The sequence below is a fragment of the Saccostrea echinata genome, unplaced genomic scaffold, assembly GCF_033153115.1.
Source record: "Saccostrea echinata isolate AGI-Se365-2 ecotype Australia unplaced genomic scaffold, CSIRO_AGI_Sech_v1 ptg000064l, whole genome shotgun sequence".
Taxonomy (NCBI): domain Eukaryota; kingdom Metazoa; phylum Mollusca; class Bivalvia; order Ostreida; family Ostreidae; genus Saccostrea; species Saccostrea echinata.
This window is the reverse complement of record NW_026889813.1, coordinates 6,075,673-6,102,414: the sequence shown is the minus strand read 5'-3', so window position 1 is coordinate 6,102,414 and position 26,742 is coordinate 6,075,673. Positions and strand designations below refer to the sequence as shown.

The 26,742-nt window shown below is 35.7% G+C and overlaps 1 protein-coding gene across 1 annotated transcript; it reads right to left on the bottom strand.

Annotated features, from left to right (window-relative positions):
• Positions 1-11,044, bottom strand: LOC133175710 (uncharacterized). The gene is made up of 5 exons (XM_061310819.1): positions 10,297-11,044; positions 3,236-3,322; positions 1,309-2,973; positions 556-612; positions 1-242 (listed from the first exon to the last, which is right to left on the bottom strand). The coding sequence occupies exons 1-5, from the start codon at positions 11,015-11,017 to the stop codon at positions 1-3; spliced, it is 2,772 nt and encodes a 923-aa protein (XP_061166803.1). The 5' UTR covers positions 11,018-11,044.
• Between the last annotated feature and the right edge of the window lie 15,698 nt (positions 11,045-26,742).

The following is a 26,742-nucleotide window of genomic DNA, read 5'->3' as shown; positions in this document are numbered from 1 at the left end:
CTAATATAAATTAAGCATGCTAAGGAATCTACCTCCAAGCATTTGCAGTGTCGTCTTAACAGCAAGCCAGGCATCTTCTGTAAAGAATTGTTTGGCACAATCTTGCAATTTCTTATTCAAAAGTAGACTTTTGCTTTGCATCAAAGTTTCTGGCCTCACAGCTACATCCTCCTCCTGTATTTGCTTTGAAAAATCCAGCAACTGACAAAATGGAATGTCCTCTGCTACTAGGCCTATAAATTCTGTAATATTGGATATGTAGATACCAAAAGCTAATTTACATACCAGTTACATACCATTTGTTCATAAAAATGTGACCGATATAAAAAAAAAAATTTTTCCAAGTTTAAAAGTTTATTTCTGAAGATTTCTGTACACTCATGTACAGTTCATTATTTTCACACATTTATAATTTATCTCTTATATGAACATGATGAATTACAATAAGTAGTAGTAAGAAGAAAAATTATACCATCACTCCTCAAAAAATCACTTGTCAGTTACTTTTTTTTTTTTACTCAATCATCTAAAATAACTTCTTTATCCTGTACATACCTTCTAGAGCATCAAGATCAACATCAGTGATATTTTGATCCTGCAAATTTAAGGTACCTGAAAGATTAAAAAAAAATTATTTCATATATATGAGAACAACATATCAATACAATTTACTTTACATTAAATCTTGTTCATTTTTAAATTGGATTTTTTTTCTACATCAATAAAAGTGCTTAATTGCATACTGTGGAATTGTGGAATCATCACTGTTCGTGGTGGACTAATGTTTGTGAATTTACATTCATATGAACATCTATTTTTAAATTACAAACATATTGATTCTTTGTAGCAACCATATAAACCAGTAACCCTTGAAATTACATCCGTACGAACAAGTAAAATTTTGCTTGCCCATGAACACTGACCCCCCCACAAATTAAAATGTTCTATAGTATTTTAAATCCTGATTTCTTTAATTGCTTTTGATAACCACCATTTGCCAATTCATTTAACTTCATTGCAACTAAAATGCTCATCTGTAGATGTTAAGTATACTGTTTAATTTTTATTTGTCAATTTTAAGCACAAAGATAATATCATATGATAATACAGTAAAACTTGTCTAATTCAGACACCACTGGTTCCATAGAAATTGGCCGGATTAGACAATGTCCCAGATTAAACAACATTTTTTTTTAACAATTGAATTTATTCAAAGGAACTTGAAATTGAGAAAATATTAGGCTAGATTTCAGAATACACAACATTAGGATTAGATAAGTTTCACTGATTTAGTAAATAATGAAATACCTTCACAATCCTCCATCATATCCACTTGTTGAAGAACCCGTCCAACATGTGTAATTTCCCTCAGTGCTGGGGGGCATTGATAAATATTTTCATTAATTTTTTCGGAGTGTCCCATATGTTTGTAGAATATCTCTCGATCTCTTGGGGCAACATCCAATGCAGCATACTCTGTTGCAATAAAGTGACGCATCCCAGTGGCATTAAGGCTGCGTTGAAGTCCTGCTTCTTGACACATTCTGTGTACGCAATCCCATCCTATCACATGACTCATAGAGGTTTTTGTATTTGGAAAAACAAACTCATTCCTTTGATTGACTCCTGCTGTTTTTCTAACTTCATCATCTGTTATGATATTTAGTGCCTTCCAACAATCTTTAGGGATTATAACAGGTACAAGTCTTGCAACTTTTGAGGCATGAATGTATGCAATTTTTGTTTCACCAAAAAGCTGTCTTTCAGTTTCAAACTGCAAATTTTCTTTCTTGTACTGGTCAATCCATTTGTCATTCAAGGCATCAGATAACTCTGATAACAGCATCCTGCTTGGTTCTCCTCCTCTCCGTGCATTAAATATGGTAAGTCTGCAAACAAGTGCATCCCTCAGTTTGCAAAACTCTGCATTCTCATACAAAGAATATCCATCACCAGTCAATTTTTTAATTAACTGCTTTGTGTAATCCCTGAGCTTAAAAAGATCATGTCTAACAGGAAGGTTAATAGGTGCTCTTAATTCAGCCTGACGTTGTGTTGCAACTGATTCCTCTGCATTTTTGAAAAATGAAGGCCAAAGTTGACGAGAAATCACTACAAATTTTCCCAATTCTGCTGCCAAATCATCTTCCCCTTCAATTAGATAACTTGCCTGCATCACCTCACAGACATCATTTAAAAGATATTTAAGATTCACTTTCAATGAGTTTTTTACTTTTTTTGCATTTTCATCCACAGTCATCTTCAGTATTGCTTCTTGTAGCTCAACAATATGGTTTCTACTGAACATCTCACTGCAGCTTTTAACTTGTCTCTTTCTTTTCTCTTCAAAAATCTTTTTAAATGCCAAGAAAAGATGAGCCAGCCTTCTCAACTTTGAATTCAAAGATAATCTTTTCTCCACTTTCTTAATGCTCCCTTGAATATTTTGATACAAATGGAAACCATATCTTTTTATCCAATCATCCTTTCGTATTAATGCCCCATAGTCAGTATCTCTAAAGCTCTCCAAAATCTCTTGTGTATATTCTTTAGGATATTTATCATCTTCAGTCAAGCATCTCATAGAGAGTGATAATGGTGAAACTGCTGAACCTTCAGCTGCCACACAAGTTCTTTTGTGCTTATATATGACTTTAGCGTTGAAAAACCCTTTACACACTGAGCACATTTTCAATGAGGACGGATTACCTTGATTTCTTTCTCTAATAAGTTTTGATACCTCAAGATCCCCACTTTTTATCATTTCACTGTTAGCCTTGAAAATACCCTCTTTTTTCATTTCATCAAATGCTCTATTCCTCAAGTGTTTAGGTAATTGTAATGCATTTTTAACTTGTTCTTCATTTTTATGCTTAGCTTTCAGATGGTCAGTTAATCGGCCTTTCATCTCACCACAGAAAGGGCAAGGTCTTTTGGGTTTGGCACTTTTAGCAGAATTGTTTTTAGCTGGTTCTAAATATGTTCAAAAGAAATTACATCTTTTAATTTATTTACGTTTTTTTACTTTCATTTGATTTGATTAAATATACAAGCAAAGTCAGAGAATTGTGTCAGGGTCTTTTGAAAAGTTGGTCAAAAGTAGCTTAGGTGAGTTAAATAGTTCTTGAGAATTTGGTACATGTATATAAAATAGAAGCTTGCATTATAATTATTTCAAATCAAGGTTCAACATATTTTATAAAAAAAAAACCCAGAAGACTTTTGAAATTCTAACCTTTCTGCAAAGGTGTCATTGGGGCAGGAATTTCAGAATCATGGTCACTTTCTCCTGGTGAGTAAGCTTTGACAGGTGGAATGTTCACTATTTAATAAACAAAAAAAAACATTGAAAATATATATACATGTAAAACAATTATTTAGCAAAGCATTTATTACTGAACAGGTTTTGTGGATGAAATATATCTTTGTACAAGAGGCCCAAGGGCCTTAACGGTCACCTGAGTATAATACAACAATTTAGAAGTTAAATACACTGATAGTTGAAGCTTTGTTGCCCTAAAGCAAGAGAAGTAGGAAGATCAGGATCAACAAAATAATTAGTCTAGTATTCAGTATCAACTCATAAATTAAGTTCTAATCTGTCCCCCACTTAATACTATGCAGACTATTAACAAACTATTAGTGCTTCTGTACTATTTATAACCCATACTAAGACCTCTAGCATTGACCTCTCTTATGGTCTTTGAAGAACTTTTAATAAGATAAGTTATTTTTGTCTCATTTTTATTTATCCATAACTTACAGGTCTACCTGTTTATTAAAACTAAGAAAGTACTTTTTTAATTATACGATAAACATTCTTGCATAATTATCTTATTCTATTAACCTTTCAAATACATTATTTACAGTGATTAATTATCAAAGGTGAATGGAAAAGGGGAATAACTTCTCTCAGTAGAATACAAATTAATAGAGCCCTGCCCAGGACCAGAATGCTTAGACCAATGGTTCAGATGTTTAAAAATCTGGTAGAAATACGCTTACTCATATCATTTAAAACTTTTACTCAGTTTTCTTCCAATATGTCCAGAAGCAGAGAAGAATTTCACAGGTACAATGCATTTTCACTACAGATTCAACAAAGCCTTACCCTAACACCAGAACCCAAGACCAAGGGTCAAGAAATTTACAAATTTGGAAGAGTTACCCTCATCATCATAACTATGGACTTCAAAGAATTAACACTTTTCCACTATATTATCAAAAGCCGCCGACCCCCCCCCCCCTTCGTTATGCCAGAACCCCTGACCCTAGGACCACAAGATTTAAAAATTCTGTTCGAAGCTCCCATTTTCATCATAGCTAAGCAATTTATTTATCAGCTCAACACAAAGGAGCAGACAGGATTAATTAATGATTAATAGAATTAATGCTTTTTCACTATATAATCTATAGAGCCCCCCCCCCCCCCAAGAACCCCAAAAACTGAGGCCATATATTTAAAAATTTTGGAAGAGGCATCCTTGCCTATCATAATCATGCACTTAGTTTGTTTATATAATCTCCAGTAGCAGAGAAGAAGATTTTCAAAGAATCAATGCATTTTCACTATATAATCAATAGAGCCCCGCCCTAACACCAGAACCCCTGACCCAGGGGCCAAGAAATTCACAATTTTTGAAAAGGCATCCTTATGCATCATAACCATGTACTTAGTTTGTTTAAATAATACCCAGGAGCAGAGAAGAAGATTTTCAAAGAATTAAAGCATTTTCACTATATAATCAATAGAGCCCCGCCCTAACACCAGAACCCCTGTCCCAGGGGCCATGGCTTTCAAAATTCTGGAAGAGGCCCACCTCCTCATCATAACTATGTACTTAGTTTATCACCTTAATGCGCAGGAGCAGAGGGGAAGATTTTCAAAGAATTAATGCATTTTCACCATATAGTCGATAGAGCCCCGCCCTAACACCAGAACCCCTGACCCTGGGGCCATGAAATTCACAATTATGGAAGAGGGACTCTTGCTCATCATAACTATGTACTTAGTTACTTTATTTAATATCCAGTAGCAGAGAAGAAGATTTTCAAAGAATTAATGCATTTTCACTATATAATCTATAGAGCCCTGCCCTAACACCAGAACCCCTGACCCTGGGGCCATGAAATTCACAATTTTTGAAAAGGCACTTTTGCTCATCATAACTATGTACTTAGTTACTTTATTTAATACCCAGGAGCAAAGAAGAAGATTTTCAAAGAATTAATGCTTTTTCACTATATAATCTATAGAGCCCCACCCTAACACCAGAACCCCTGACCCTGGGGCCATGAATTTCACAATTTTGGAAGAGGCACTCTTGTTCATCATAACTATGTACTTAGTTCCTTTATTTAATACCCAGGAGCAGAGAAGAAGATTTTCAAAGAAATAATGCATTTTCACTATATATAATCAATAGAGCCCCACCCTAACACCAGAACCCCTGACCCTGGGACCATGAATTTCACAATTTTGGAAGAGGCACTCTTGCTCATCATAACTATGTACTTAGTAACTTTATTTAATACCCAGGAGCAGAGAAGAAGATTTTCAAAGAAATAATGCACTTTCACTATATGATCTATATAGCCCCACCCTGGGGCCAGAACCCCTGACCCTGGGGCCATGAATTTCACAATTTTGGAAGAGGCACTCTTGTTCATCATAACTATGTACTTAGTTCCTTTATTTAATACCCAGGAGCAGAGAAGAAGATTTTCAAAGAAATAATGCATTTTCACTATATATAATCAATAGAGCCCCACCCTAACACCAGAACCCCTGACCCTGGGACCATGAATTTCACAATTTTGGAAGAGGCACTCTTGCTCATCATAACTATGTACTTAGTAACTTTATTTAATAACCAGGAGCAGAGAAGAAGATTTTCAAAGAAATAATGCACTTTCACTATATGATCTATATAGCCCCACCCTGGGGCCAGAACCCCTGACCCTGGGGCCATGAATTTCACAATTTTGATAGAGGGCTCCATGCTTATTACAATGATGCCAACAGTTTGACTGCTTGATGTCCAGGAGTAAAGAAGAAGATTTTTAAAGATTGCATTATTTTTGGTGGTTTTAGCCCCACCCCTCAGGCCCCAGGGGGGCAGGGATCATGAAATTCACAATTTTTGTTCCCCTTCACCCATAGATGCTATATGCCAAAATTGGTTGAAATTGGTTCAGTGGTTCCAGAGAAGAAGCTAAAAATGTTCAAAAGTTTACGACCGATTGACGACGAATGACGAACGACGACAGACAAAAACAGATAGCAATAGGTCACCTGAGTGACTCAGGTGACCTAAAAATCTTGTCCCTGTAACAAAAGACTCTTAATAACCTAAGTTCAAGGGACCTTTGTAAAACTGAGAGAAATCAAGTTGGAGTTTTCAAGAGTACAACAAATTTTGGTTGCTTGACTGACTGAAAAATTCATTTATTCTTAATTATACACATGATTTTTGACAATGACATTCCTTTGAATTATTTGAGTAAAACAGGGTTCTTTTTAGGAATATGTATAATCCATATTGTGCTCACACCCTAACCCCAAAGGGACCATAGTCTGGTCAATTTAGAATAAACACTACTTCATTTAACTGTCGCATAGGTTTCAGCTTTTCTTGACCAATGGTTCTCCATGGCCTTAGGGGCATGCCCCCCCCCCCCCCCCATCATTTTGCCGATAAATAGAATACTATAGAAAACACTCTACTATATGCTTGTTCCCACTCAATAAAAATGTCTGATGACCTTTTTTTTCTCCTTGTCAAGGATATTTTGGTAGTTGATAGTGCTCACAACTGAAAATATATGGCTGTGCCCCCCAAACTGAAATTGCTTCCTACAGGCCTGTTCTCAACATGCTCAAGATGAAGATTCTTAAGGATTTTTCCTTTACATTTCAATGTAAAATTTTGGATCCCTATTGTGGCCTCACTCTAACCCCTGGGGTCATGATTTGAACAATTTAGAATCTACACTACCTCAGGAAGCTTCAATTAAGTTTTTAGCTTTTCTGGCCAAATTAATCTTGAGAAGATTTTTTCATGGTCCAACACTTTTTTTTTTATTATCTCCCCTTTAGAAAAGACTTGGCACTATTACTTAAAAATTAAGAATCCCATTTACACAAGGATGCTAGGTATCAAATTTGATTAAAATTGGCCCTGTAGTTCTTGAAAAGAAGTTACAGATGGATGGACGAATAGACAGACAGACAAACAATGGGTAATCAGAAAAGCTCACTTGAACTTTCAGCTCAAAAGAGCTAAAAATATATTGCTCTCCTAAAGCGATGCAGCCATTCAATAATGCTGATATACAGGGTGTTTCAAAATGTCTATCCCCATTACAAACTGGAATAGAATTCAGCATATTAGTTTATTTACTTAGGTTTCAATATTCATCAATTATTTTCTTTTTCTTAGATTTTTTCATTATATATTATTTTTAAGTTTTATTTTAGAGGAACTGAGATTCAATTCTACAAGTGATAATCCAACTTTGTCCATAACTCCCTTTCTAAAGAGAAAATTCTTCAAAATCAAATGTCAGTTTTGAATATTTTCAATATTCCCAACAACCAAAAAGAATTTGAATTACCATATCTATAATGGATTCCGAAACTTCATAAAAATCCTTACAAACAAAGATACATAGCAGGTTCCAGTAAATTTTCCAACAAGCCTCTTTCTTTACTCTTTACTAAAATATTAACAGTAGTGATGGAGAAACTTCAGGAGTACTGTGCAACAATATATTTAAGAAGTGGTGTAAATCAGATGTGGATACTTAAAAATTCTAAGGAAATTGTAAATTTGTTGAAGTTTTGCTTCATTTAAACTTGGGTCGAAATATTTTTACACAACCAGTCGGCCCAGTGGTTCTTGAGAAGAAGATTTTTAAAGATTTTTCCTATATATTTCAATGTAAAACTTGGATTCCCTATTGTGGCCCCGCCCTACCCCCGGGGTCATGATTTTAACAATTTAGAATCTACACTACCCAAGGATGCTTCCACATAAGTTTCAGCTTTTCTGGCACAGTGGTTCTTGAGAAGAAGATTTTTAAAGATTTTTCCTATATATTTCAATGTAAAAATTGGATTCCCTATTGTGGCCCCGCCCTACCCCCGGGGGTCATGATTTTAACAATTTAGAATCTACACTACCCAAGGATGCTTCCACATAAGTTTCAGCTTTTCTGGCCCAGTGCTTCTTGAGAAGAAGATTTTTTAATGACCCTCCCTATTTTTGTCTTTTCTTGATTATCTCCCCTTTTAAGGGGACTTGGCCCTTCATTTTAACAATTTAAACTCCCCTTCACCCAGGGATACTTTGTACCAAGTTTGGTTAAAATTGGCCCAGTGGTTCTTGAGAAGAAGTTGAAAATGTGAAAAGTTTACGGACGGACCGACAGACGGACAGATGGACGGACGACAGACAACGGGTGATCAGAAAAGCTCACTTGAGCTTTCAGCTCAGGTGAGCTAAAAATGAAAACTGGCTAACAAAGTATTGAAGTCCTATCTCTGCTGAACATTTTGATGTATGATATGTCTATGTTTTTTTCAAGAAATCTGAATTAAATTGATTAAACAAATGCACCCCAACTCAGGCAAAAATATTCAGCTCAGAGCACTAACACTGTGTATTTTATATAGCACTACTAGGGTTAACAATGGTTATTACCATTATCATGCCGATACGATATATCCCGGTGAGCTTGAAATAAAAGATACCACAGAGTCTGACACATCCCATATCTGTTTCATATTTGGATATTTTACTACAAAAAGACATTAATGGTAATCTAAAAACTAAGCTTTAAGATAAACGTGATGACTTCGATCATAAACTTCCCTTACTTATGCAGCAATATACCTTCATCACCTACATACAGGGTTTATATCTCTCAGTTGATTCGATACTCTAGAGCATGCTCTACATATGTACAAAACGAGGTAAATTATTAAATTGACAAACAAGTCGATGAAACAAGAAAATCAGCAGTCTATTTAAAGTTATAATTTCGTAAGTTCTATGGTCGATACAATGACCTTGTCAACAAATTTCTATCTTTAAGTCAAATGCTGACTAACGTTTTTCATACTAATTGTTAGGCCATTATTTACCACTGAATTGTCAACAAATTTTTCCATTATTTCCCGATCATGACAAGGAACACACGGCGGGTGTGACCAGTCCGCAGGGAGAGCTCAATCCTCCATGACACCTGATCCCACCTCTGATGTTTTAGAGGTCCATGTTTCCTCTGCTCCAAAATTTGTATTGTTTAATGGACTTTTGAGCTTGAATACTGTTTGTTATCTTCATATATTTCATTTCACAATGCATTAATTATAGTAACCATATTAAACTATAAGCATATGGGCCACAATGCTTGCCTGAATCACTTTAACCATGCTGTTCTTTATCAGATTTGTTTCTCCATATATACATGTATCATCATGAAAAAAAAATTAATTGCCTTTGGTAGTCCCACCCTCTACACAAAGGCCATAATTTTTAACAAAATTGAATCTACACTGCCAGAGGATACTATTATATAAATATGACTAATCATCCCTCTGCTGTTTTTGATTGATTGTATGTAGTTTTACGTCCCATTCGAGAATTTTTCATTCATATAGAGACGTCACCATATACTGGTGAAGGGCTTCAAATTTAGACCTTTACTCGGCACTCAGGGCCATTGAGCAGTGAGGGATCTTTATTGTGTCAACATCTGAAATGACACTGGGCCTCGGTTTTTATGGTCTCATCCAAAGGACCTGCAACTTTCACTTCAAAGTGCCAAGCGCATGGTGAAGGAACAGTTGCTACCCATTTTTTATCGACTAAGGTCAGTCGTGGCCGAGATTGGAAATCACGACCTCCCAATCAAGGAGCGATTGCTCTACCGACTGAGCTACCATGAACGATCGGCTGTTCTTGAAAAGAAGGTTGTTATAATATATTCCAATGTAAAACTATGATAAACTAAAATGGCCCCACCCTGATCCTGGCAACCATGATTTGAACAAACTTGAATCTACACTACCTAAGGATATATATAAATGTTTTGCTGTTTTTGTGGAGATTTGAAAAGTTTTCCCCTACATATTTTTTTGACAATTTTAAAATTGCCAAATGAACCCCATCCAATCCAAGGGAAATGAGTGGGTGGGATCATGTTCAAGTTTTAAATGGCAATTGTAATAGGGACAAATAATATGAAACATCCTGTACACAGATTAGAAAGGATGAAAGAAAGACTTACATAAATCTTCTGAGGTTTCCTGTCTCTCATCATGCATATCTGTTGGTGTAGAACATGTGACCTCAGGAACAGTGGAGTCTTCAGCATAATTCATCAAACTTTTCCATAATATATTTACTAATATTGGGTAAATATCAATTTGTTCATTCCTGCCTGCAGAGATATGCTTAAGATAAGCTACCATCTCTGAGGAATCTCTAAAATGAAAAAGACCTGCAAGTCCGTTTGCATCAATGAAGCCATTTTGGTTTCGTGCATGTGGGTCGAAAATAGAATACTTTTGATGCCCAGTGCATAAGATTGCTATGCTTGAGCCAAACATTCTGAGAATAAAACTTTGGTTTGGTTTGTTAACCAAAGCAGATGTTACCAAAGTGTCAATATATGAAGAATATCCAAATGAACCTTCTTCAAGAACTCCAACACTTGCTTTTATACCAGTCATGCCAATTCGACACTGAATTGTATCCGGTATCTCATCAATATCAAGCCTTGATTCATATCTGTTGAATGGCCAGCCTTTCTTCTGAAGAATATCTAAATGAAGTTGATCACCTCCAACAAGAACTTCGTCTATGAAATCAGAGTTCCAGTCATTTACAGCTCTCAGGGCTGCTGCTACAATAGCTGTAACGCAGATGCTAGTGCACTGACTGCCAGCAGCTGCATGTTTAAACTGTTGTGGTGTACATTGGTGAAAATGTCCCATCACAGCCACCATATTTCTAGTTTCATCTTCCTGTCTACTCTGTTGAAATGTTATAAAATACTATTATATTATTATTGATACTATTTTGAATTGTTTTTAATTACTTTGAATTCAATTGATCATACCTTCAAAATTATAAATTATAAACTAGAAGTGTCAGGTTGTCAACATAAATGCTCCTACTTACATGTACATTTTATTTATGTACAAGGGAGTTCAAAATTACTGCTTTATTGCAAAAAATTCTAACTCATTACCAATACTTTTCTTCTAAATTATGGGAGCTCATTACCACTACATCTTATCAAAAAGACAACTCATTACCTCTACATACTGGAATCTGCCAGCGATGGCACAGTATACGAGTTCAATTCAATGTAAGTCATTTTAAACAAATTAGAAGTTGGGTAGGTAGGTAGGTAAATAATTTTTTTTTCCTGACAGCAGCTTTAAAAATACACTCTGATTTTCTGATAAGAACGGGTTTTCATGACATTGTATTTTATAAAAGTTGATAAACATAAAAAAAAATATTGGAATAATCTTCTTAAAAAAACTTTTCAGTCGGCGGGATTTAATTGGGTCGTTCACGTTAGGGGAAACAAAGGTATTTTTTATTTTGGCCTAAACATGTTGTACTTAATATCTTTACCAAGAATGTGAAAATAATGGATGAAAATGACAGAAAAATAAAACATCATACTGTTCCTTTTTTTGATATCTGGAATAACATGTCTACATCACAACATACTTAAGATACATAAATTTGTGACCCCTTACAAGTAAAATAATATTTAAGTCCAAAAACAATGCAAAATAAAAAAAAATTAAGGGTCATAACTTCTGTAAGAATTGGACAATTAACATGAAACTCATAGTTGTTATGCAAGTCATCAATACAGAGAGATTGATTGATTGTTTGCCTCTTGAGAATTTTTCACTCATACAGAGACGACACCACTTGCAGGTGGAGGGCTACAAATTTTTGACCTATACTTGGCACTCTGGGCCATTGAGCATTGAGGGATCTTTTTCGTGTCAGCACCTACTGCAATACGGGACCTCGGTTTACATAGTCTCATCCGAAGGACTGGTCTCCACATCCTGCAGTGGGATTCCAACCCGGACGTAAGGATCAACTCCTTACTCCGTGACTCTAGAGCAGAAGCTCTAACCACTGTGCCACATGGGCTACCAAAGAGACAAATCAAGGCCCCCCAAAATAGGTCAATCATGACAAAACTCTAACTTGATGGGTAGGTTGTCATAATCAAGAGACTTAAGACCAGAAGTCTCTGATGAGACTGTAGCTCTACTGGTCTGTACATATAACAAAGTAGCACTTGGATTTGAGACTTTGCAACATGCAACAATAAATAGAATTGTGTATCTTAATGTAGTCTTCTTCTGTGCCAAGTTATACTGAAATCAAACGAAAACTGTAGGAGGAGTAGCTTTTGAAAGTATTTCACAGAAATTTCTATTTTTAGTAACCATGACAACACCATTCACTGACATCAAAACCGAAATACATATTATGTATCGTAGTGTATTCTAACTGAGTGTCAAATTAGACTGAACTCAGACCAAAACTGTAGGAGGAGTAACGTTTTAAAGGAATTTCACAGACATTAAAATATTTAGTAACCATGGCAACAGCGTTCATCAAAATCAAAAACCGATGCAACAAAAAATGTATCTTAATATAGTCTTTTTGTATGCCAAGTTATATTAAAATCAGAACAAAATTGTAGGAGGAGAAGTATTTTTATTGAATTTCACAGAAATTTCTATTTTTAGTAACCATGGCAACACCGTTCATTGAAATAAAAAAATCGATGCATTTAATTATGTATCTTCGTGTAGTCTACTTGTGTGCCAAGTTATATTGAAATCAGACCAAAACTGTAGGAGGAGTAGCGTTTTAAATAAATTTCACAGAAATTTCTATTTTTAGTAACCATGGCAACACCGTTCATTGAAATAAAAAAAAAACAACGATGCACTAAATTATGTATCTTAGTGTAGTCTACTTGTGTATCAAGTTATATTGAAATCGGACCAAAACTGTAGGAGGAGTAGCATTTTGAAAAATTGTTTACAGACAGACAGACAGACGGATGCATAAGCTCTTCTGGTCTCTGACCAGTAGAACTAAAAAATTAGCTCTTTCTCAACAAGCACAGGAAGATGTCCTAAAGGCAGTAAATTATTAGTAATTTTCAAAGTTAAAAGGCCTAAATTTTCTTAAAAATTAGTCACTCATCAAGAAATTTAAACCTGATCTGTAAGTTATCAATAATGAGACATAAAAAACCAGAAGTCTCTGATGAGACTGTAGCTCTACTGGTCTGTACATATACATGTAAGAAAGAAAAAGTAGCACTTGGATTTGAAACTTTGCAACATGCAGCAATAAATAGAATTATGTATCTTTAGTTAATAAAGTCTACATGTACTTGTGTGCCATGTTAAATTGAAATCAAATAAAAACTGGAGGAGAAGTATTTTTATTGAATTTCACAGAAATTTCTATTTTTAGTAACCATGGCAACACCGTTCATTGAAATAAAAAAATCGATGCATTTAATTATGTATCTTCGTGTAGTCTACTTGTGTGCCAAGTTATATTGAAATCAGACCAAAACTGTGGGAGGAGTAGCATTTTATAGGAATCTCACAGAAATTTCTATTTTTAGTAACCATGGTAACATTGTTCATCAAAATAAAAAAGCAATGCACTAGATTATGTATCTTAGTGTAGTCTACTTGTGTGCCAAGTTATATTGAAATCAGACCAAAACTGTAGGAGGAGTAGCGTTTTAAAGGAATTTCACAGAAATTTCTATATTTAGTAACCATGGTAACATCGTTCATTGAAGTCAAAAACCGATGCACTAAGTCATGTATCTTAGTGTAATCTACTTATGTGCCAAGTTGTACTGAAATCAGACCAAAACTGTAGGAGGAGTAGCGTTTAAAAGGAATTTCACAGAAATTTCTATTTTTAGTAACCATGGCAACACTGTTCATCGAAATCAAAAACCGATGCACTAAATTATGTATCTTAGTGTAGTCTACTTGTGTGACAAGTTATATTGAAATCAGACCAAAACTGTAGGAGGAGTATTGTTTAAAAGGAATTTCACAGAAATTTCTATTTTTAGTAACCATGGCAACACCACTCACCCAAATCAAGAACCGATGCACTAAATTATGTATCTTAGTGTAGTCTACTTGTGTGCCAAATCATACTGAAATCAGACCAAAACTGTAGGAGGAGTAGCGTTTTAAAGGAATTTCACAGAAATTTCTATTTTTAGTAACCATGGTAACATCGTTCATTGAAATCAAAAACCGATGCACTGAATTATGTATCTTAGTGTAGTCTACTTGTGTGCCAAGTTAGATTGAAATCAGACCAAAACTGTAGGAGGAGTAGCATTTTGAAAAATTGTTTACAGACAGATGGACAGACTGACAGACAGACAGCTAGACAGACAGACGCCGGACACCTTACCATCACATTAGCTCTTCTGGTCTCTGACCAGTAGAGCTAAAAACCAGAGCCCCATCCAAGCACCAGAATCCCTGACCCTGGGGCCATGAATTTCACAATTTAGGCAAAGGGCTCAATGCTTTTTACAATCATGCCAACAGTTTGTTTGATGTCCAGGAGTAGAGAAGATTTTTAAAGATTGCATTAATTTTATTGGTTTTGGCCCCACCCCTCAGGTCCAAGGGGGCAGGAGCCAAGAGTTTCATAATTTTGTTCCCCTTCACACATAGGTGCTATATGCCAAATTTGGTTGAAATTGGTTCACTGATTCCAGAGGAGAATATGAAAATGTTCAAAAGTTTACGACCGATGAATGAGAACTGATGAAAAGAGATAGCAATAGGTCACCTTAATGACATACGTGACCTAAAAAGAATGATTTAAATTATTGAATTGATAAAAGTCATGGTTTAGCTAAAAGTTTCGAAAAACTGCATCAAACTTCAAGGTCAAAGTGACGAGGTCTAATATGAAAAAAAATATTGAATTTCAGAAACCTCTTGCAAAAAATTAATGCTCTTAAAACCAGAAGTCTCTGATGAGACTGTAGCTCTACTGGTTTGTACTTATAACAAAGGAAAAGAAAAGTAGCACTTGGATTTGAAACTTTGCAAAAACAATAAATGGAATTATGTATCTTAGCATAGTCTACTTGTGTACCAAGTTATTGAAATCAGACCAAAACTGTAGGAGGAGAAGCATTTTGAAAGTATTTCACAGAAATTTCTAATTTAAGTAACCATGGCAACAGCATTCACCAAAATAAACAAGAGGCCCATGGGCCACATCGCTCACCTGAGCACACTGGCTAAGAAGAAGCAGAAATCAGTTCAGTATATTGAAAACTTTTAAAGGGGGGGGGGGGGGGGGAGGGGCAAACTTAAATTTACACTACCTCAGGATGCTCCAATATCAATATTACTAACCATGGGTTTGCTGTTCTTAAACAGAAGAATTTTAAAGATTTTTTTCCCATGTATTCCTATGTAAAACTCTGATTGGTCATTGTGGCCCCTCCCTACCCATGGTAAACTTAAACAAATTTGAATCTCCAATACCTGAGGATGCTTCTATAATAATATGACTAATCATGGCTTTGCTGTTCTTGAGCAAATTTTTCAAGATGATTCAAGATATTCTTATGCAAAACTTTGACCCTCTGTTGTGCCCCAACCCCTGGGGGATCATGATTTGAACAAACTTGATTCTACAATACCTAAGGTTGCTTCTGTATACATATGAGTTGACTAATAATGGCTTAGTTGTTCTTGAGAAGATTTAAAAGATATTTCCTATGTACACTGTAACATGTATGATCAGATTCTTACAAGGGATATATAGGTTTTCCTTTTACTCTGAGTTAATGATTGGAATGATTATTAAGACAGCTATGTCTGAGGGTATATCACATAGTACTTAAATTTTCTCTTATCTAGAGATGGGGACTGGGTAAGGTACTCCTTGCACCGTGTTTCTATTCAAGGTCATAAATTAGGACACATCCCACCCTTACATGCTAATAGTGATAAATGGGAATTATGTCTAAATATACTGACTATTCAACACCCACACATCTGTAATGTATTCAATCTCATTGAATCTTTTGCTATTAGGATGGAATACCTTAACTTCTTTATTGCTGATTTAACATCCAACTTCTTAAGCTATCTTCTGAATGCCTGACTTTACCAAAGCTTTGCATTATATACCCTTAGGTTAGTCCATTCCAAGGGTTGTCATCCCGTTTCTTAAGCTACCTTCTGAATGCCTGACTTTACCAAAGCTTTGCATTACATACCCTTAGGCTAGTCCATTCCAAGGGTTGTCAGGTCATTCCACTATCTGAAGTCTTCAACGCATTTTACTCCAATGCCCCTTACCATAACCATTACACCTATATATTCATACGTAATCCTTGACCCACTGTTGTGGCCCAGTGGTTCTTGAGAAGTCAAAAATGTGAAAAGTTTACAGACGACAGATGGACACTCTTTGATTAGAAAAGCCCACTTGACCCGAAGGCTCAAGTGAGCTAAAAACCAATTAAAACAACCCTATTTGTTTAAAATTGAGCTAAGCACTTATTCAAGAAAAATGAGGTCAAGGTCAAAGGAAAGGTCAAGGTCAAAAAATGTTGATCCAGTTGAATAGCTTACATCAGTATCTTTCAGCATATGAAGTTTGATTATACTCTCTTGAATGGTTTCTTTAAAGCTTAGCAAAATATAATTTAAGAAAAGTGGGGTCAAGGTCAAAGGAAAGATCAAGGTAAAAAAATATTGATGCAGTTTAAAAGCTCTCATCAATATTTATCAGCATATGAAGTTTGATAAAAATATCTTGAATAGTTTCTTTGAAACTGAGCTTTGAACTGGGCTAAACGCAAAGCACAATGGAAGGACAGCTAAATGGATTGATAGAAGACGGACGACAAACTCTATATGCCCCTGCCATATTCATGGCAGGGCAAACAAGAGGCCCATGGGCCACATCGCTCACCTGAGCACATAGGCAAGGCAAAAGCACAATCAGTTCAGTATTGAAAAGACCGGGGGGGGGGGGGGGGGGGGGGGGCTTGAATTTTAAACTACCTGATGATGCTTCCATGTCAATATAACAAATGGCTTTGTTGTACTTGAGAAGATTTTTTAAAAAAAATTCCCATATATTCCTTTGTAAAAATTTGATCCCTCATTGTGGCTCCTCCCTATCCCAGGGGTCATCATTTGAACAAACTTGAATCTACACAACCTGAGGATGCTTCCATATCAATATGACTAAACATAGCTTTTCTGTTCTTGAGAAGAAATATTTTTTCTATATGTTCTTATGTAAAACTTTCCATCCCCCATTGGGCCCCATCCTACCCCTGGGGGTCATCATTTGAACAAAATTGAATCTACACTACCTGAGGATGCTTCCATATCAATATGACTAAACATAGCTTTTCTGTTCTTCAGAAGAAGATATTTTCCTTTATATTTCTATGTAAAACTTTGATCCTCCATTGTGGCTCCGCCCTACCCCCGGGGGTCAAGGTTTGAACAAACTTGAATCTACACTACCTGAGGATGCTTCCATATCAAAATGACTAATCATGGTTTGCAGTTCTTCAAAAGAAGATATTTTCCTTTATATTTCTATGTAAAACATTCATCCTCCATTGTGGCCCCGCCCTACTCCCGGGGGTCATGGTTTGAACAAACTTGAATCTACACTACCTGAGGATGCTTCCATATAAATATGACTCATCATGACTTTGCTGTTCTTGAGAAGAAGATTTTAAAAGATTTTTCCTATATATTTCTATGTAAAACTTTGATCCTCCATTGCGGACCCGCCCTACCCCCGGGGGTCATGGTTTGAACAAACTTGAATCTACACTACCTGAGGATGCTTCCATATAAATATGACTCATCATGATTTTGCTGTTCTTGAGAAGAAGATTTTTAAAGATTTTTCCTATATATTTCTATGTAAAACTTTGATCCTCCATTGTGGCCCCACCCTACCCCCGGGGTCATGATTTGAACAAACTTGAATCTACACTACCTGAGGATGTTTCCATATAAATATGACTCATCATGGCTTTGCTGTTCTTGAGAAGAAGATTTTTAAAGATTTTTCCTATATATTTCTATGTAAAACTTTGATCCTCCATTGTGGCCCCACCCTACCCCCGGGGTCATGATTTGAACAAACTTGAATCTACACTACCTGAGGATGTTTCCATATAAATATGACTCATCATGGCTTTGCTGTTCTTGAGAAGAAGATTTTTAAAGATTTTTCCTATATATTTCTATGTAAAACTTTGATCCTCCATTGCAGCCCCGCCCTACCCCCGGGGGTCATGATTTGAACAAACTTGAATGTACACTACCTAAGGATGCTTCCACATGAGTTTCATCTTTCCTGAACCTATGGTTCTTGAGAAGAAGATTTTTAAATGATGCCATTATTTTTTCAGTAATTCCTAATTATCTCCCCTTGAAAGAGGGCGTGGCCCTTCATTTGAACAAACTTGAATCCCCTTTACCCAAGGATACTTTGTGGCAAGTTTGGTTGAAATTGGCCCAGTGGTTCTTGAGAAGAAGTCGAAAATGTGAAAAGTTTACAGACAGACAGACGGACAGACAGACAGATGGACAGACGGACAGACAGACGGACGCCGGACAAAATGTGATCAGAAAAGCTCAGGTGAGCTAAAAAAGGGCTTGTTAACTCGAGCTAAGTGTTTTTTGTTCCCAGAAAAAACCCCCACACAACATAGAAGCTTTTTGGGGCATGGACCCCAGAGCCCCTAAGTGCTTTTCCCTGAAACTATTGGGGCCCTTTAGGCAGCCCTAGACCCCTAGCCTTTTTTGGCATACACATCATATTTCCTTCTTGCTACTCTTTTGAAAATCATTATGCAAAGTGTTTACTCATTTAAAACATGCTTAAATAAAATTTCATGAAAATTAAGGTGCATAATGCAAACTGTGATGGAAGGACAGAAGAATGGAAGGACAGAAGGATAGAAGAAACATAACAAACACAAATTACACAATATGCCCAATATTCATGGCAGAGCATTAAAATGGTAAAAATATAAAGAATTGTTTTCATTTGAGAAAAACTGTAGAGTAGTAATGAAATCCATTATTTTGAAAAAAAAATAGATGAGCCAGACCAGGATTCAAACCATGCCTCCCTGAATCACTAGTCAGGAGCATTACAAACTAAGCTATCTGGCCACCATTAATCAAACTAGGCCGACCAACACAGTAATATGGTAATTTGAAGCTCAAGTTCTAAAAGGAATGAAGCATTCATTTACAATGAATCAAGCCTGATCCTTTAAGTCATTAATACTCACCAATTGTACTCCTGACTCTTTGCTTAATATTTGATTGTCTACTTCATCCTGGTCAAGTATGCCTGAACAAATATAAACTAAAGTTGTTATAACCAGTAGTATCTGACAAGACTGTAGCTTTACTGGTTTGTACTTATAACAAAGGAGGAGTAGCACTTGGACTTCAACTTTGCAACAGCAATAACAAAAGCAATTTGAAAGTATTTTGACCCCATATATTGACCAAACCCTAGACAATGGGAGCATTACTTAAACAAATTTAAAAACAGATCAGATATTTACCTGATGATTCTTGATCTGCTTCTGTTAAAAGTGCTCCTTCATTTATTTCAATACCAACTTCAAAACAAAAGAAAATTATGACTCTTAATCTGTTTTCCCTTTATGACAATGCAAAACAAGGAAAATCCCAAAAATAGAAATTGGGTCGATATACAAACATAAATTTTCATGTTATCCATCATTACCAATTGTTTCTTGAGCTGTTTCTGTTAAAACTGGTTCTTCATCCATTTCAATCACTGATTTAACTTTGAAACACATACAAAAAATTAAATATAAATCTTGTTAGCTCTAAACAACTTTATTTTTTCTAACATTATTTGAAATCATTTCAGGCTTAATTTAAAAAAAAAAACCATATTTTTATGTTTAGATATTCCATCCCAATTAGGACCAAATTATCTCTCCTTAAATATCTATAAATCATACAATATTCTTATATTAGTTAAACACTTTAATTTCAGAGTCAAACAAGATTCACCAAGAAAATTTTTTAAAAAAGTAATTATCTATCAAGTAATACTTAAATAAAGATTGCACTTAGGTCTACTTGGACAAGCAATTTTTTTTTAAATAACAAGAGATCCATGGGTCACAACGCTCACCAGAATCACTTTGGCCTAGCTGTTCTGCATCAGCTTTTTTCCCAAACATAAATTTATTTCTCTGTATATTTTATCACCTTTTATGGCCCCATCCTATACACTGGGGCCACTATTTAAATAAAAATGAATCGATGCAATCAGAAAATGCTTCAACATTAATATGATTCATCATGGATTTGAGGAGTTTCAAGGATATTTCACTATTTAATTCTTATTATGGCCCCACGGGGGTCACGATTTGAACATTTACAATCTATACTAATTCAATAAGCTTCCACATAAGTTTCAGCTTTCCTGATCCAATGGTTCTTGAGAAGAAGTTTTTAAAACATCTTTCCTATATATTTCAATGTAAAACTTTGATTCCCTATGCCCAACCCTATCCCCGGGGGCCATGATCTGAACAATTTAGAATCAAAACTACCTCAAGATGCTTCCAAATAAGTCTAAGTTTTGCTGGTCCTGTGGTTTTTGAAAAAAACATTTTAAAGATTTTTTTATGCCCCCATATCAAAGATTCTGGGGTATATACATGTAGTTTTTGCCCTGTCCATCCATCTGTCTGTCTGTCTGTTTGTCCACAAAAACTTTAACCTTGCTCATAACTTTTGATTGGTTGGAGCTATGGCTTTCATATTTTACATGTGTATTCCTTGTGACAAGACCTTTCTTTAAGTACCATCATATTTGACCTTTTTGGCCTTGACCTTGGATTTTGACCCAGTTTTGCAAAATTTTATCCAACTTTAACCTTGACCATAACTTTCGAACAATTAGAGCTAGGGCTTTCATACTTCACATGTGTAATCCTTGTGACAAGACCTTTCTTTGGATACCAACAACTTTGACCCTTTTACCTTGATCCTGGAGTTTGACCTACTTTTGAAAAACTTTAACCTTGGCCATAACTTTTGAACGGTTGGTGCTAGGACTGTCATACTTCACATATGTAATTCATATGGCAAGAGCTTCCTTTGGATACCAACAACTTTGACCCTTTAACCTTGACCTTGGAGTTTGACCTTTCCTTTGGAAAACTTTAATCTTGGTCATATTTTTTGAATGGTTAGTGCTAGGGCTTTCATACTTCGTTTATGTAATCCTTGTGACAAGACCTTTCCTTGAATACCAACAACTTTGACCCTTTGATCTTGACCTTGGAGTTTGACCTCCTTTTGAAAAACATTAACCTTGGCCATAACATATGAAAGGTTGGTGATAAGACTGTCATACTTCACATATGTAATCCTTGTGACCAGACCTTTCTTTGGATACAAACAACTTTGACACCTTGACCTTGTAATTTGACCTACTTTTTAAAAAACTTTAACCTTGGCCATAACTTTTGAACTGTTTAGGGCTTTCATACTTCACATATATAATCCTTGTGACAAGACCTATTTTTGGATACCAACAACTTTGACCTTTTGATCTGACCATGGAGTTTGACCTACTTTTGGAAAACTTTTGGTGCTAGGGTACTATTCAAACGAATTTGATATTACCCCCAAAATTTGGTCATGTCATAGAGGGAAAACAGTGTCTTACGCCGGTTGACCCCAGATTGATGTCTATTTCTTGTGACAAGTCCTTCCTCTGGATATCAACAATTGTAATCAGTTGACCTTGACCTTCAAATTTGACCTTTTTTTGAAAAACTTTTGAATGATTGGTGCTTCGCCTTCATATTTCACCTGTGTATTTCTTGGAAGAAGGCCTTTCCTTGGGCACCATTAATTTTGACCATTTGACCTTGACCTTGATGTTTGACATACTTTTGAAAAAACTTTAACCTTTTCCATATCTATTCAAAGGTTGCTGCTAGGGCTTTCATATTTCACAGGTATATTCCTCAAGACAAGACCTTACTTTGGGTACCAACATATTTGATTTGCATTTTGAGAAAGTTTAACCTTTGCTATAAGTTGCCATATGGGGGCATCAGTGTTTCACCACCATTTCTTGTTCTTTATATTTCAATGTTAAACTATGATTCCCTGTTACAGTACCCCCCCCCCCCTACCCCGGGGGTCAAGATTTCAAAAATTAAGAATCTACAATATCTAAGGAAGCTTCCACATAAGTTTCCACTTTCCTGGTCCAGTGGTTCTTGAGAAAATTTTTGATTCAGAAGCAAGTCCAGTAGTGTGAATCCTTAGATGTATCATCCATGCAAGTTTGGTCAACATAGGACTTAAAGTAACTTGGAAATGAGACCTGCTCCAAAAACTTTAATCTGGTCACTCAACTGGAAAATGTAGGTCAGATCCAGCATCCGAAGCAAGTACAGTAGTGCACATCCTTAGATGTATCATCCATGTAAGTTCAGTCAATATAGGGCTTAAAGTTATTTGGAAATGAGACCTGGTCCAAAAGCTTTAAACCTGGTCATTCAACAGGAAAATGTAGGTCAGATCCAGAATCCTGAGCAAGTCTAGTATTGTGCATCCTTAGATGTATCATCCAAGCAAGTCTGGTCAACAGAGGGCTAATAGTTACTTGAAAATGAGACCTGTTCCAATAACTTTAACCTGCTCCAAGAACTTTAACCTGCTCCAAAAACATTAACCTGGTCATTCTTCAGCTGAAATTCCAGCATCTGAAACCTTGACTGGTACAATGAAACATGCTAGAAGCATCCTTCAAGCATTTCTGATTGATATAGGGCATAGAAGAACTTTAATAAGAAATCTGCTCCAAAAACTTTAAACTTTAACACCTGAACACCATGCAAGTTTGCTCCAGGTAGGGCTTATAGTTACTTTGGAATGAACCTGCTCCAAAAGCTTTAACCTGGTCACTCATCTGGAATATCTAGGTCAGATCCAACATCCAAAACAAGTTTGGTAGTGTCCATCCCTAGATGCATCATCCATGCAGATGGTCAAGATTGGGCTAATAGTTATTTGTGAATGGACCTGCTCCAAAAACTTTAACCTGGTCACTCATCTGGAAAATCTAGGTCAGACCCAGCATCCAAAGCAAGTGTGGTAGTGTCCATACCTAGATGCATCATCCATGCAAGTTTGGTCAAGGTAGAGTTTATAGCTACTTAAGTATGGGCCTGCTCCAAAAACTTTAACCTGGTCACTCATCTGAAAATGTAGGTCTGATCCAGCATCAAGGTAAGTATGGTAATGTCCATCCCTAGATGCATCATACATGCAAGTTTGGTCCAGGTAAGGCTTATAGTTACCTGGGAATAGACTTGCTTCGAAAACTAATTGGGGTGCAGATGCTAATGCCGACGATAAAGCATAAGCTCATCTCGACTTCGTCGAGGTGAGCTAAAAAGGAAGAGAAAAATTTCTTCAGAAATACCACTTAAGCCTTCTCAAGTTTTCACCTCAAATGAGCTCAGACACATACTGAGATTTAATTCATTGAGTAATATATATATACAGTCATATATATATAATATGCATAATACATGTACCTGCACAGTCTTGAACTGCTTTCTCCAAAGGTGTAGCAATACCAATTTCAACTACAAACACTGACTCAACTAAAAAAAAAATCTATGATGTATATAAAAGACTATGCAGACTATACAGCTTGAATTAACTTTGAACTATATATACCTGCAAATTCTGGCCCATATACTCTTGCCTGCTTTGCAGTAGACTCAACAACTGCCTCATCTAAAAATAAATATGACAAGAGGCCCATGGACCATTGCTCACCTGAGCACATTGCATAGGAAAAAGCATAACAGTTCAGCATTGAAAATTTTCCCCGGGGGGGGGGGGGGGGGGGGGGGGGGGGGGAGCTTGAATTTTTTTAACTACCTCAGAATGCTTCTATATCAATATTACTAATTTTGATGTTCTTGAGCAAAAGAACTTTAAAGATTCTTTCCTATGTATTCCTATTCAAAACTCTGATCACTCATTGTGGCCCCACCCTACCTCTTGGCCCCCCATTGTGTCTGCGCCCAACCTTCAGGAGTCATGATTTAAACAAACTTGAATCTACACTACCTGAGGATACTTCAGATCTATATTAATATGACTAATAATGGCTAAGCTGTTCTTGAGAAGATTTTATATAAAGACATTTCCTATTTATTCCTTTATGGGAAACGTTGACCCCTGTTGTGGCCCCATCCTACCCCCCAGGAGTCTTGATTGGAACAAACTTGAATCTACACTGCCTGAGGATACTTCTATAATAATATGACTAATAATGGCTTTGCTATTCTTGAGAAGATTTTTAAAGACATTTCCTAATATATATTTCTATGTAAAACTTCGACCCCTCTTGTGGCCCCACACTTCCCGCTGGAGTTATGACATAAACAAATTTGAATCGAGTACATAATGAAGCTTTCACATAATTCTCATCTTTTCTTGCCCAGTGGTTCTTGAGAAGAAGATATTTACAAGATACCACCAAATTTTCATGAATTCTTAAATATCTCCCCTTGAAAGAGGGCGTGGCACTTCCTGTGAATGAACTTAAATCCCCAGGGCTGGGTATCGGCTGGGAATTTTGTATTGCAATATATTGCAATATTTAAAACTGTAGCAAAAAAAGTTCTTGCCGATTTCACTTCAGTTTTGCAACAAAATACAAACATACAACAGCAACCTTATTGTTTGGCATGCTTGAAAGCGTTTCTGGCATGTTAAATTTCATATTTTACTTTAGAAAATCCAAGCCCAAGTATTTTACTAATATACCGGTACTGGAAAAACGTATCGCAATACGATATTTTTTGTTACCAAATATACTGGAATATCAATATTATTGCACAGCCCTATTAATCCCCTTCACCCAAGGATGCTTTGTGGTAAGTTTGGTTGAAAATGGCCCAGGGGTTCTGGAGAAGATCAAACTGTGCAAAGTTTACAACAATGACAAGGACAGATAACAGACAAAAAGTTTGATCTTGATATTTCAAGTGAAAACAGTATTTGAAATTTATATCTAGTCAGTAGATCACCTGGAAAGGGTATATGACCAATATGATGTCAGTAGCTAAACCTTTTCTCTTCATTATTAAAAATATCCTGATACTATAATAACAACAAGGTATGTCACGGTCACCATCTTGAATTTTTCAGGTCAACTACATCGCCTCTGTTTTTGTCTACAACATGTTTTAATCAAGCCATCAAGGTCAAACACTTTACTTTTAATATGTCTCAACTTTCAGATTATTCAACATTAATCTTATAAAATCCATTCTATTAATTCAAATATCTCACCAAACTCAATGTACTGCTCCCAATTCAATAAATCTTAGAAAAGAAAGGTTGTTGCTAATATGTAAATGGGAATTTACTTTACTTATATTTGATTGGTTTAAAGAAAAATGACATTTAAATATCATGAAACTAAAACTTTGTCTTTGAAATAAATATGATACAAATATGTCATTTGAGAAATAATCAAGTTTAATCTTGTAAAACTATGGACAATGATTAACATGTATCAGACGAACTGCTTTAGTTGGGTTTTTTAACTATTAAATTTGTTATATTCTTCTTTATATGCAACTTACTTTTTCTGTCAAGTTTAGCCAGCTGTTTCACTGGAATTCTTGTCAATCTGACAGAACAATCCTTCACCTTAAAAAAATTGCATAAAATATGATACAGTCAAGAAAAGTAGATGTAACAGTCGTAATAACACATCATGTCCTAGCATTATACACATGTATATGAAGGTCATGAAAATGGTCCACTAAGAAGGAAAAGATTTATTTACTTACATAGGGAGTGTACTACCATCCCTCTTGCACCATATCAATTTTTTCAAACAAAATCATACAAAATGGTGTCTGGGTACATTTGATTTGTACATATTTAACAACAGCTAGGCCAACGTGTCTGAACAATCACCTGAGTATAATACAACAATGTAAAGGATCCATGGAAATACAAAAAAAAACATTATAATCTAAAAGATGGGGATATGTTGCCATAATGCAAGAAAAGTAGGATGATCAGGGATCAACAAAATAATTAGTTTAGTACCCAAAAACAAATCTTAAAGTAAATATGTGTCACTAGCACCTGTAAGCTAAACAAAACATTCAAGATTTTCAATGAATTAACACATTTTCACTTTACTATCAATATAGCCCCCCCCCCCCCTTTCGGCCCGAGAAATACCTGGAGACCATAAGGTTTAACAAGAGGCCCAAGGGCCTTAACGGTCACCTGAGTATAATACAACAATTTAGAGGATCCATAGAGTATAAAATAAACTGATAGATGAAGCTTTGTTGCCCAAAAGCAAGAGAAATAGGATGATCCATACATTAAATTCTTACTTATCCCCCATTTAACACTATCACCATGCAGACTATCAACAAACTATTAGTTCCTCTGTACTACTTTTAACCTCACATTGTGACCTCTCACATTGGCCTCTCTTGGTCTTTCAAGAACATTCAATAAGTTATTTTTGTCTCATTTTTATC

Excerpts from the sequence above, each read along its gene's own strand:
- LOC133175710 (XM_061310819.1), bottom strand. The coding sequence starts at position 11,017 with ATGGTGGCTGTGATGGGACATTTTCACCAATGTACACCACAACAGTTT. Across the intron at positions 613-1,308 it reads TATGATGGAGGATTGTGAAG|GTACCTTAAATTTGCAGGAT; the intron begins GTATTTCATTAT and ends TTAATCTTTCAG. Across the intron at positions 243-555 it reads TGATCTTGATGCTCTAGAAG|AATTTATAGGCCTAGTAGCA; the intron begins GTATGTACAGGA and ends CCAATATTACAG.